Source organism: Choloepus didactylus, chromosome 8 (assembly GCF_015220235.1).
Source record: "Choloepus didactylus isolate mChoDid1 chromosome 8, mChoDid1.pri, whole genome shotgun sequence".
NCBI lineage: Eukaryota > Metazoa > Chordata > Mammalia > Pilosa > Megalonychidae > Choloepus > Choloepus didactylus.
Genome location: NC_051314.1, coordinates 110,706,311 through 110,718,699, shown reverse-complemented (window position 1 = coordinate 110,718,699; position 12,389 = coordinate 110,706,311). Strand labels below are relative to the sequence as shown.

The 12,389-nt window shown below is 34.8% G+C and overlaps 1 protein-coding gene across 14 annotated transcripts in view; it reads right to left on the bottom strand.

The window, feature by feature from the left end:
- Positions 1 to 7,585: 7,585 nt before the first annotated feature.
- The window catches only part of C2CD5 (C2 calcium dependent domain containing 5), a 96,775-nt gene continuing 91,971 nt past the window's right edge, over positions 7,586 to 12,389 (bottom strand). For all 14 annotated transcript variants that reach the window (XM_037845255.1, XM_037845259.1, XM_037845258.1 and 11 more), the window contains 2 exons: positions 11,589 to 11,735; positions 7,586 to 8,858 (listed from right to left, as the gene is read on the bottom strand). In XM_037845255.1, the coding sequence (XP_037701183.1) occupies positions 8,730 to 8,858; positions 11,589 to 11,735 (276 nt within the window). In that variant the 3' untranslated portion in view covers positions 7,586 to 8,729. The remainder of the gene's footprint in view (positions 8,859 to 11,588; positions 11,736 to 12,389) is intronic.

Below are 12,389 nucleotides of genomic sequence, written 5' to 3'. Positions count from 1 at the left end.
AGGAGGTATTTCTAACATTTACACTGGGAGTCAATAATAACTGAGCACTTTATTTCAAATTGAAGGATTAGGACACTGATCAATTTAATTTCTGAGGAGACCCATCAAACAAAACTGAGTGTGGCCAAGCAAAAATAGAAATAATTTTTCCTCAATTTCAGAGAGCTAGAAAGAGATAGGAATTACATCTGTAGACCAGCTTCTCTAAATAATCCCAGGAAATAACCACCCAATGCAGATAAGAATAACGTAACTAGGCTTACTCCACTATTATAATGTGAGTGTGTTTGTTTTGTTGGATACGGAATAATTACCTTCATCCTTATGCCAAAAAGAATCAATCCTCTTCCCTCAAACTGATCTTTAGTAGTTTCTTTGAAAAAATCTTATCTATGGGAATAAAATGCTGTGTGACAGTTTGTAGTAGAAAGGGGGAGAAAAAACATTTCTGACTATTATAGGTAGATTCCAGGTCATTATTCATTCTAAGCTTCATCTGTCATCCTGTCTAGTGATTTAACCAATTCCCTTAAACAATCTCAAATAAAATATTTGAAGAAATATTACTTCAGGAAAATATTACCTCTAGGAACATCAAGTTTTCCAATTAACCATTTATTCATAAAGCTACTTTGAAACAATCACAATGAAAGTATTATATTGATATACTACACAAGTGTTCAAAATACACTATTTTTGCTGTGACAGTATACTTTTTACTGATTGATATAATTAAATTACTCAAGTAAGAGTTAAGTCTGTGAAACACAATAAAATGATTCTGTTTAGCAACGAGAAATAAACCAAACTCATCAAATATTCTAATCATTTGCAAGACACATTATCAAATTCAATAAGTAGTTGCAGATTTAAATCAGTATTTCGGAAGTGTTTCCCAGTTGATATCATTTTACAATAATTGATTCCCAAAGAAATTTTACAATTAAAAAAGTATTTTCAAATACATTATTTTCTTTTTATTTTGATACTCAGAAGACTTTGTGAGTTATTATTATTATTATTCCCATTTTCAGTTGAGAAGACTGATATGTTAAAACGGCTTTCCAAAGCCAAATTGTAATAACTAGAAGAGCCAGGACATAAAGCCAGTTCTTTTGACACCTAGTTCAGGAATATTTTCGCTATTCTGTCCCCTTAATATCTATAAAGTTCGTTCATTCATTCATTCATTCCCAGTTCTCTTGCACTGTGCCAGGAACTGTGGCAACGTTTTGAAAAAATATATTGGGAACCTAGAACTCTATAATCAACTAAACTACATCTGGAGTAAAGGTGAAATAAAGACATTTTTATATACAAATATTTAGATAAACACAGAACTTGGGTAAATAAACTTCTAATGAATATACTTGAAATACAAGAAGATAAACAAACCCAGAAGAACGGTATGCAAAAAGTAATAATGAGCAGACATCTGAAAAGCACATCAGTAAATCTAAGTATTTTTAATATAAAAATAACAATTCGTATATGTTTTAAAACAAGTTACAATTAAAACTCACAGACAACAAAATTAAGTCCTTGTTTATTTGGTAGGAGGATAAAGACCCTCTAAATAAGACCTGTTAGAGAAATAAATATTAAGGATATATATGTGGTAGACTGAATAATGGCCCCCAAATATAGCTATATACTAATCCCAAGAGTCTATGAATGTTACCTTATATGGCAAAGGAGCATTAACTATGAGGTTAAGTACCTTGCGATAGGGAGATTGTCCTGCATTATCTGGGTGGACTCTAAAAGTAACCACAAATGTCCTTGTAAGAAGAAGGCAGAGGGAGATTTAACAACAGCAGAGATAGAAGTTGTCTTGGTTCTGTCTTAGCTGCTATTACAAATATCAAACAATACGTTGGCTTAAACAACAAGCAGGTAGGTATTGGCTCACGGTTTTCAGGGTAGAAGTTCAAAATCGAGGTGTCAGCAAGGCGCTGCTTTGTCTCCAAAGTCTGAAACACCCTGGTGCTGGCAGCCACCGGTCCTTGGGGTTCCTAAAGCTGCCTTGGGTTACCCGGCAACGTCTTTTCCTTTCTCTTCCAGTTTGATTGGCTTCCGGTTTCCAGCTTCTCCCCGTGCTTTCTCTGATTGAATTTCTTCTGCTTATAAAGGACTCCAGTAACCAGAGTTAAGACCCAACGTCATTCAGTTGGGTTACTCGTTGAGTACAATTATCATCTTCAAGAGATCCTATTTAAAATGGGTTCACATCCACAGGAACACAGACTATGATTAAGGTGTTTGAAATTGGGGTACATAACTCAGTCTACCACAGGGCATGATCATGTGAGGTGAGACAAAGGTACAAACCAAGGAATCCCACAGATGCCTGGTAGCTAGCACCAGAAGGTTATAGATTTAGGGAGGATTGTCTTGCAGATGCCTCGATTTTGGACTTTTCCTGGGCTCAAAACCAGGAGCCGATAAATTTATATTGTTTAAGCCAGCCCATTGTGTGTATATGTGATAGCAGCCTGGAAAACTATAAAGGCAATGTGACCACTGAAGCAAGATGCTGCGTTGCAGGCTTTACCAGTGGAAGGAAAGGCCATGTGTCAGAGAATGCAGCTCTAGAAGCTGGAAAAAAGAAGGAAATGGCTCCCCTGTGGTCCACGGAGGAAGCATGGATCTGCCAAAACCTTGATTTGTGTCCAGGGAAACTGATTTTGGACTTCTGACCTCCAGAACTGTAAGAGAATAAATGTATATTGTTTTAAGCCACCAAGTTTATGGTAATGTTACAGCAGCCATAGGAAATTCACACAATAAAGTAAGAAATATGAAGGTAATCATTATAAGAATAGGCGTAGAACATATGACCTATCTTGGAGGAATAGTTATCCCCCTACCCCTCATGCTTCCAGGAGGGATTTTTGTTAAAATATCACCCTGGGCTCTCAAGCCACCCTTCTCACTCTTCCACAATGGACACAAAATGATTTCCCTGAATGCTGATTTGGTAGAAGCAGCAAAACACTTAGTTCAGCCCCTTCCAATTTTCTTCTTCTTGAGATCTGCTTTTCTGCAGAGAACATAGATTCTGCTCTCTGCCAGCCTCCCATGGGGGAGTTATGTGGTTACTCAACACTGCTAGTGACTGTGATTAGGAAGTCTGTGTAATTCCGGGACAACAGACTTAAATACATATTCCTCAAAATATAGGTAATCAAGGTGGCATTTGAACTCCACCTGCCTTACTCTCTCCCAATTGCTTCAGAGCACATGGGTAAAAGAAAGATATTATTCGTTTCTTGAAACCTCAACAGTTTCCAAACTGGTAAAGGAAAAAGAGGTGGGGAGATTTGATCAATACAACAGAAAACAGAGAAGGAGCAAAAGAAAAGTATAGTGGACAATACATAAATAAAAGACAACCAAAACAAAAATCCACAGAGAATTTAAATATAAATGGCTGGGGAAAAAGTGTGCCAGGTAAAAATTAACCCAAAGAAAACTAGCTTGTCAATGTGCATTGTGTATCACTCAATATAAAAATGTGATTAAAAAAACATTAATGGGAACATATTTCACATTGGAAAAAGGTATATTTACATTGGTAAAAGATACAAATAACCAACATGGTATGAAAATCATGAAATAACATGTACTTACAACCATAACCTCAAAATATAAAAAGTAAAAGTGTCAGAATTATAAAGAGAACTTGATAACTACATAATTACAGTAGACATTTAAAACATGTCAGTTAGCTATTAGTCCATAACACATCAATCCAAAACTTGCTGGCTTAAAATAATAATTTATTATTGCTCATAAAACTACTCATCAGTCAACTAATTCAGAATGGGCACATTTAGGATGACCTATCTCTGCTTCACATAGTTTCTCATCGTCAAGTAGACTAGCCAGGGCTTGTTTGCATAGCATGGTAGGGGTTCCAGAAAGAAAGCGAAGCATACAATACCTCTGTGATCTAGGCTCAGAATTGGCACATAGTCACTTCTGCCATATTCTATTGGCCAATCCAAGGCAGAAGGTCACCCCAAGCCCAAGACGTATAAGAAATAGACTCCATCTCTTATTGGGAAGAGCTGCAGAGTCACAGGCTAAAGGCATGGTTACACAGAGGCCATTAATTTGGGTGATCAATGTAATCAAAATACCACATTTTCTCAGAAATTGATAGATCAAATCCACAAAAATATTGGTAAGGATATAGATTTAATAACATAAGTAACTAGCTTGATTTTATAGATCCATGATAGAAAGATGATGGATGATAGAGGGTGATATAGATAGATAGAAATGGAAATATAAAACCTTACATGCAACAAATAAACAATGTATTTTCTTTCCAAGTACATGTGAAACAGTTACACAAATTGATCACGCAAGCAACCAGAGAAAGTTCAACAAGTTCCAAATAATTTGTCATTCAGATCACAATATTTTATCATAGGGCAACTTAATTAGAAAACAACAAAGTGAAAAAAAAATACATTTGGAGACTAGAAATACACTTCCAAAATATGGATAGATTAATAAGGAAATCACAATGGTAATTAGAAATATTCCAAGTTGAAAGAAATAAAAGTACTGTATAAATAAAAAGCACTGTGGGATGCTAATAGGGCAATTACAGGGGAATTTATAACTTTTGATAAATATATTAGAAAATAAGAAAAGCTGACAATAAATAACCTAAGCATTCATCTCAGGAAGCTGGAATCAAAGGCACTAATAAAGCCTGAAGGAAATAGAATGAAAATAAATAAATAATAGATTTGTTTGAAATCATTCAGAGTTTATTCTCCAGCTACAAAGTAATTATGCAAGTTTTATTTGAAGTACAAAGTACTATAATATTATTCAAAAATAGACTGTAATAAATTAAAGGTATATATTGAAAAACCTAGAGCAACCACTAAAACTTTTTAAAGAAGAGGTGCAAATCTAGCCAATACTGGAAAGAAAATGAAATCAGAAAAAAATATTCAATTAATCCAAAAGCAGGCAGAAAAATGAAGTGAAAAAGAAACCAAGTACATATGGAACAAACAGAAAACAAATAGCAAGATATAAGCTATTTAAATATAACCCTATCAAAATTCCATTAAAAGTAATGGTCTAAAACACATAATTACAAAACAGACATTTCAGATTAGGAAAAAAAGCAAAACCAACTATATACAGTCTATAACAAACCCAAATTTAAAAGAAAAATTAAAAGAAGAAAGGTTGAGGAAAAGAAAGATCAAAACTTCAATCATCTTAATACTAATCAAAAGAAAGCTAGAATGGCTGTATTAATTTCAGACAAAGTAGACTTCAGACAAACGAATATTACCAAAAATAAAGAAGATTGCATAAAGATAAAAGGGTCAATTCACCAAGATGACATAGTAATTCTAACTGTGTTTGTACTTAACAGAGCTTCAGAATAAATGAAACAAAGCTGATAGAACTTAAAGATGAAATAGACAAATCCACAATTATTTTAGAGATTTCAATGCTCCTCTTTCAGTAATTGTCTTCATTTCTTAAGGCTGAGTAACACAGAACCACACACTAGGTGGCTAAACAACAGAAATTTAACTCTCACATTTTGGGAGGCTGAAAGTCCAAATCAAGGTGTCTGTAAAGCCATGCATCTTCTGAAGCCTGTAGGGAAGAATGTTTCATGCCTCTTCCGGTTTTTGGTGGTGACTTGCCGGCAATTCATGGCGTTTTCTGCTTTGGTGGCCACGTGGCAATCTTTCCTCATGTCTGTGCCTCTCTCCCCTTCGGGTCAGATAACCAGTCATGTTGGATTACAGGCCCACCTTACTCCAGCATGACGTCACTTTAACTTAATTAATTCCATCTGAAATGACTCTATTTCCAGATAAGTTTCTATTCTGAGATATTGGGGGTTAGGACCTCAACATACCTTTTGGGGGACACAGTTCAACCCATAACAGTAATCAGTAAAACAAGTTGTCAGAAAATTAGCAAGGATATAGAAGACTTAAACAACACTATCAACTAAATGACCTCACTGACATTCATAGAAAATTGCATCCAACAACAGTAGTATAAACATTTTTTCAAGTGCACATGAAAAATCCAATAAGCTATATCATATTCTGGGCCATAAAATAAGCAATAAACCTAAAAGAGTTGAAATCATAAAATGTATGTCCTCTTAAAAAAGGAAAATAAAAAGCAACAACAGAAATATATTTAGAAAATCCCTCAAATATTTGGAAATTAACCAACACACTTTCATATAATCCATAAGCCAAAGAGGATGTTAAAATGCCAGTTATAAAATAATTTGAATTGAGTGAAAAACAAAGCCTATCAAAATTGGGAGATGTAGTTAAGGCACTACACAGATAATGTATATTAAAGCTTATATTAGAAAAGAAGAAAGGCCTGAACTCAATGATTTAACTTGCCTCAACATTTCCAAACGACTAAGTTCCAGTCCACCCTTTAAAAATGATCATGTTTCTGAGGGAATACACACATACGTAACCATGGCAGCTTTGGGAGCATATGGTAACATTAGCCTGGGCTGATTATGCTGCTAATGAAATCTTAGCCCACGTGAGCAGATGGGCAGCAAGGCTGAATGTTTAAGGAAATTCCAGCTTTTCTGGAAATCAGCTTGGACCTCAGTTGAGTGTATTAAAATGGGAATAATGCCATCTAGCTTGTTTAAAATAGTTTTTTAAACTGTTGTTTTAAACATTAGCAATAATGTATGTGCACAGAATATGATACTAAACAGGTCTCAATTAGTGATAGTTATATTATTATTCACCTACATAGAAAAGTCACTGGAACACACTACATGTTGAATGGATGAGTGGCAAACAAGTGGATGTAAAAACTATGACCAAATAGTCAATTCCCACGAACTACCTATTTTTCAAGACTGAGCTTCAGGATCGTCTTCTTCGGAAAGTGGCCCTCATCCCAAACCATACCCACATTTTCTCACCTAATAGTGTAGGTTTTAGAAGCAGGTGGCCTGGACTTCAATCCTGGCTCCACAACTTACTGTGTCTTTGGGCAAATCACACAAACTCTCTACCCCTCAGTTTCCTCAATATAAAATGGTAAAATGGTGCTTAACAATAGTATCTACCTCATAGGGTTTCTGTAAAGATTAAATGGGTTAATGCAAATATATATTTAGAAGAGTATCTGGCAAAGAGTGAGCATTAGATAAATTTTAGCTATATAGCACTACACATCACAATTTACAAATTATTCACTTGAATAGCCACTGAAATGTAAGCTCCATGAAAGCAAGTTTATGAGTTTTGTTCACTGCTTAAAACAGTGCCCTGGGATGGAGGAGTTATCCAATAAATAATTGTTGAATGAACACCTATCTATCCAAAGAAAATAAAAGTGTCACAATTATATGGATATATGCCCCAAATTAAAATCAAGGCTTTGCATGTATTAGGTGATCAACAGATGTTTGTTGACTGAAGCAATAAATGAAGATAATCAGATGGAAAGTGATTCAGAAAACAGACTACGTTAATAAGACAAAGAAAGAGATTTAGGAATATTTTTGCTTATCTTTATAAACTTTTATTTAAAAAATAAAATTATAAACAAAATACAGCAAAATATTGACACCTGGAATAACATAAAAATGATTCCTAATCTTTAGGGCAGTTTGTTATCCTAGAAGAGCAAAATTATGAGTCTTATAAAGAAATTTTATCGAGCAAAGGAGGAATGTGATTTTTAAGGTTCATTTACAATGGGTATTTGGCATTGACAGAAAAAGTATTTCTATGTATACATTTTGCAGCATATTTATATTCAAGTTACACTTCCAAATTCTATATCAAATACAGTCTAATTCACCATCAAAAATCCCTAAGATATTACTAAAATTCTGTTTATTCGGTACGAGTACAGTAAAGTTTTATTAGAAAATCACTTCATTTTCCTACTAGATCAATTGCATTTTAACAATTTCAATAAAATTTACTGACCTCTTCTTTCTCAGTTGAAGCCCCACCTCTTCTAGACAAACTAAATACTAACTGAAATTTGACCAGCTATGAAATTTTATGGTAATTTTTTATCCCATTCCTTCTTTACATATACTATTAAAACTTACAATCAAAGGACACGAAGTCTTGATAAATTACTTCTTTTACAGTAGGTAGGGCATATTACCAATACAAGTTGGGGAATTTTAACTTCCTTTTAGAAGATGCTAAAGCACTTTTCCCTTTTAGTTACCAAATTCCTCATCAAAATAAAATACATTAAGTAACCCACATGTAATTTTCTGAAAACTTTTCTCCATTTTCCTCACACATTCCTCAAATCAGACTATTTATTCACTAACAATTTGTGAATTTCTTGCTTAATCTTTCTAAATTACACTAGGGTAGCTATCCTAGTTTCCTGACACTCTTCCCAATTCATTTCTTAAACTATGATTTTATTAAAATCAACGTAAGTTACCAACAGCTTCCATCTCTGCTATGCCAAGTTCTCTGAGAAGTTTATCTAAACTTACTGAAGGGTCAATATTCCATGGGGCCTGTCTCCAGACTAGGCAAACAAAATATAAAGATTAGACAAATCAAATCTCCATATAATGTATCAATTATTTCTGAATATCTCAAATTAAGTTCAATTTTTTTTAAGGCTGGGAAGGTAATTCAGGACAAAGTGGAGACAAGGGATTTTCACGTAGTTGAGCTCCTTTCTTCCAATTTACTTCAGGTTGTAACTTCTCCAGTACACGCAGGCTGGCAGCTGGCAGGAGGATGCTGACTTGATACCACTTCTAATTCAGATTCACGAACAAAAACCACTGCGTCACCACTTACATTTATAAGACACTGTGCCTATAAGAACAACAGGACATATTCAGTCACAAATTCAACCATGTGCGCTCACACTTCTCTTACACTAGCAGCAGTGTTGTACAGCTGAAAAAATGTAAGTGTAGGCTTAAAAATTAGTAGGAAAAAGACAGACAACCCAATAGAAAAAATGAGCAAAGGATAAAAAGGCAATTAACAGAAAAAGAAACTCATAAAGCCCATGAACATATGAAAAAATGGTCAAACTCACCAGTAATTTGAGACAGACAAATTTAAAATGTGCAAACTAACCTCAAAGGAGGGGCATCTTGGCAATATCTGTGAAAATTACAAAGGTGCATATGGTTTGACCTAGCAATTCTATTGCAAGTAATTTTTCCTACAGATATACTCACACTTGTGCCAATTGCTTATGCCTTAGGATGTTCTTGCAGCATTGTATGTACTGGCATAACATTCACTGGAAACAACCTAAACATTCATCAGTAGAGAACCAATTAAATTTTGGTTCATCCATACCATGGAACATTACGTGGTTGCAACAAAAAATGAGGATGCTCTTTATGCCTTGAAATGAAACAATCTCTTAGAGAAATTAGGTCAAAGAGCAATTTGTGGAATAGCATGTACACTGATGCCACCAATTATGTAAAAAGGCAGATAAAAAATACATAAATATATTTGCTTATATGTACCTAAAACAAACACTAAAAAGCAAAAACTTTGGTTGCATATGGGGAGGAAAACTGATTGGCTGAGACACAAGATAGGGAGAGACATTTTATTATATACGCTTTTATGCTTTTCTGAATCAAAGTACTCTCTTTTAAAAATTCATTAAAATATTTTAAGTGCAAAACAATACTATATTTACATACATGTGTAATTTTAAAAATAAAAAGTCATGATAGAAATGATAAGCAACAAAATCAGGAGGATACATTACTCAGGAGGAAGCCAGGTCCACAGAGGCTTCCACCATATTTTTAACATTTTATTTCTTAAGCTAAGTGGTGGGTTTAAGAGTGTATGTCAACCTATACTCCGTACATTTTTGGGGGGATATATGCAAAATCTCACATTAAAATAAAAGTGGAAAAAAAGGTAGATGATAAAAGGTATGGAGACTAATGTGAGGCACATACATGGTGATCTGTAATTGCCAGTGTCATATATGTGCATGAAGTAGTGGTGGGAAAACTCATTTAGAACCAAAGAAATCTGGGTTATATTCTAGCTCTTCCTTTTATTAAACATACAGCCTTGTATGAAGCACTTAAGTTGTCTAAGTCTCAGTTTTCTCACCTACAAAATGGAGTTAATATTGTCAACACTTTACAGAGTGCTAGATATGGAAAAAAGCATAGTTCATTTAGAAAATTACACATAATTCAATATATTTGGAGCATTGTACATGTATATGTTAGGAGAAGGGAAAGGCAAGAAATGAGTATGCAGAGGTAGGAAAAGGCCAAGTTGTGGACAACCTTGTATGGCAGATTAAGAGGCATGTGATTTATCCTATAAAAAATAAGTTGTTCAAGAATTTTAAACATTTAAATGATAATAACTTATTTGAAACTTACTACCCACCAGGAACTAAGAACTTTATGTATATTAACTCATGATTTCCCAAATTATTTTCCTGATTTTACAGATGAGGAAAATCAAGGTACAGATCTAAGTTCTGTTTTGGATATTCTGAGTTTGAATAAAATCTTTTTAAATCAAATGCCCAGAAAAACCAAAAGCTACACATCACCATCCCAAATACAAAATACTTAAGCAAAAAATGACCTTTTTAACAAGGACTAAGTACTGGAAAAATCCTATGGTACTGGATAAAATTATTATAAAAAATTGCCCAGTTGAACAAGGTTAATTTTAAGATCTGATGATGTGACAGATGCTTTCTTAGTGACCTGATTACATCATATTTTCAAAGCAAATAATCCTGTTCAAGATGTGCCTTCCTAACTTGCACTCTACATTCACACTCTCAAACAACCAGTGTTGAGGTAGGTCTCTGCCTCTCTCCTGGTTTTCCTCCTACCTCTCTGAACTGTTGCTTTCTAACTCTGTCTTCTCCTTTAGGTACCCTTTTGGCCCATGCCACACATCTCCTGGGCTCCAAATTGCATCATTAACGCTCAAATCCAGAGCTTTGGTCTAGAAGGCTCACTAAGCTCTAGATATGCCCTGTCTACCAGACATCCTCCCAGGGTGTTTCATAGGCCCTCTCTCTAACTTGCCTTTTCCACTACCAAAATTTATCGTATCTCCTTTTCATGGCATTACTATTTTTCTTCAATATCTAAACATATCTTGAGCAACCAAGATGTATTAGAAGTAAACAAGCAGTGGCCCTATCATGGTGTACTCTTCACCAACATGGCTGTTAGAATTCGACAGCATCATAGCACAAAGCACGCCAAACGGTGAGGTCTGGGGTGAGGTCTCTTTAGCACTCTTTCACTGTTGGTGTATCACAAAGACCCACAAAGAAGGTGCTGGAAACAGTAACTCAGGAGCAAGAGCTTCCAGAAGTAGGTAAGAATAACAACCAGTCACTAAAGATGTGAAAACAGCATCTGAGGTATGTATGACCATGGTTATTCATCAATTCATTAAAACATCTTTTAGGTATATAAAATCAAAGGGCTCTCAAGTGGAATTCTCTTTCCTGGGAGGTAGAGGGTAATGATGGAAATTCTCAGGTTTCTCCCATCAGAGATTCTAACAGCATTTCACCTGGTTTTTATTTGGATTCTCCATGAAGACACACTGCTTCATTATGTAGGAGACGACAGCATTCCCTCCTAATGCAGCAACGTGAGCTCTCACCATTGCAAACACTTCAGCAATGAAAGCATGGAGAAAACCACTGACTCCTCCTTCCTGAATAACAATGCACAAGAAAATCATACTGTATATATATGCATATTTGAATGTATATAAAATGTCAGGGAATATACATGAACCTAAGTTATCTTAATATACTGGATAATTTTCATTTCCTTCATAATGGGGACAATTTACTTGTTAAATGAATGAGAAAAAATGAACGAGAACAAACCTTTACTGAACACTTGTCTCTGTGATAGAGATTAGTATCCTCACTTCACAAATCATGAAACTGAGGCTCAGAGAATTTGTAATTTGCCCTGGTCACTTAGCTAGTAAGTAAATGGCAAAATAAGAATTTAAATCATTCCTCCATTTTCAACATCTCTATCAGAATGTTCCCATCATCATTCACATAAACCAATGTTAAAAATAAGCAAACAAAACCTTCCTGGTACTCATATCTTCATTCAACAATCACTCATAGCCAAGAATTTAGGTAGAGTTGCCTACACATGCCATCTATACTCCCTCATCTCCTATTTGCTCTTCAGCACACTCCAATCAAGCTCCCCACCCTCAACATGCCACTCAAACTATTCTTGCTAAGGTCATTAAATTCAATGGCCACTTTTCAGTTCTCATCTTAATTTCAGCAGCATTCAATTTATTTGACCATGTCCTCCTTCAAAATACAGTACAAGTTCT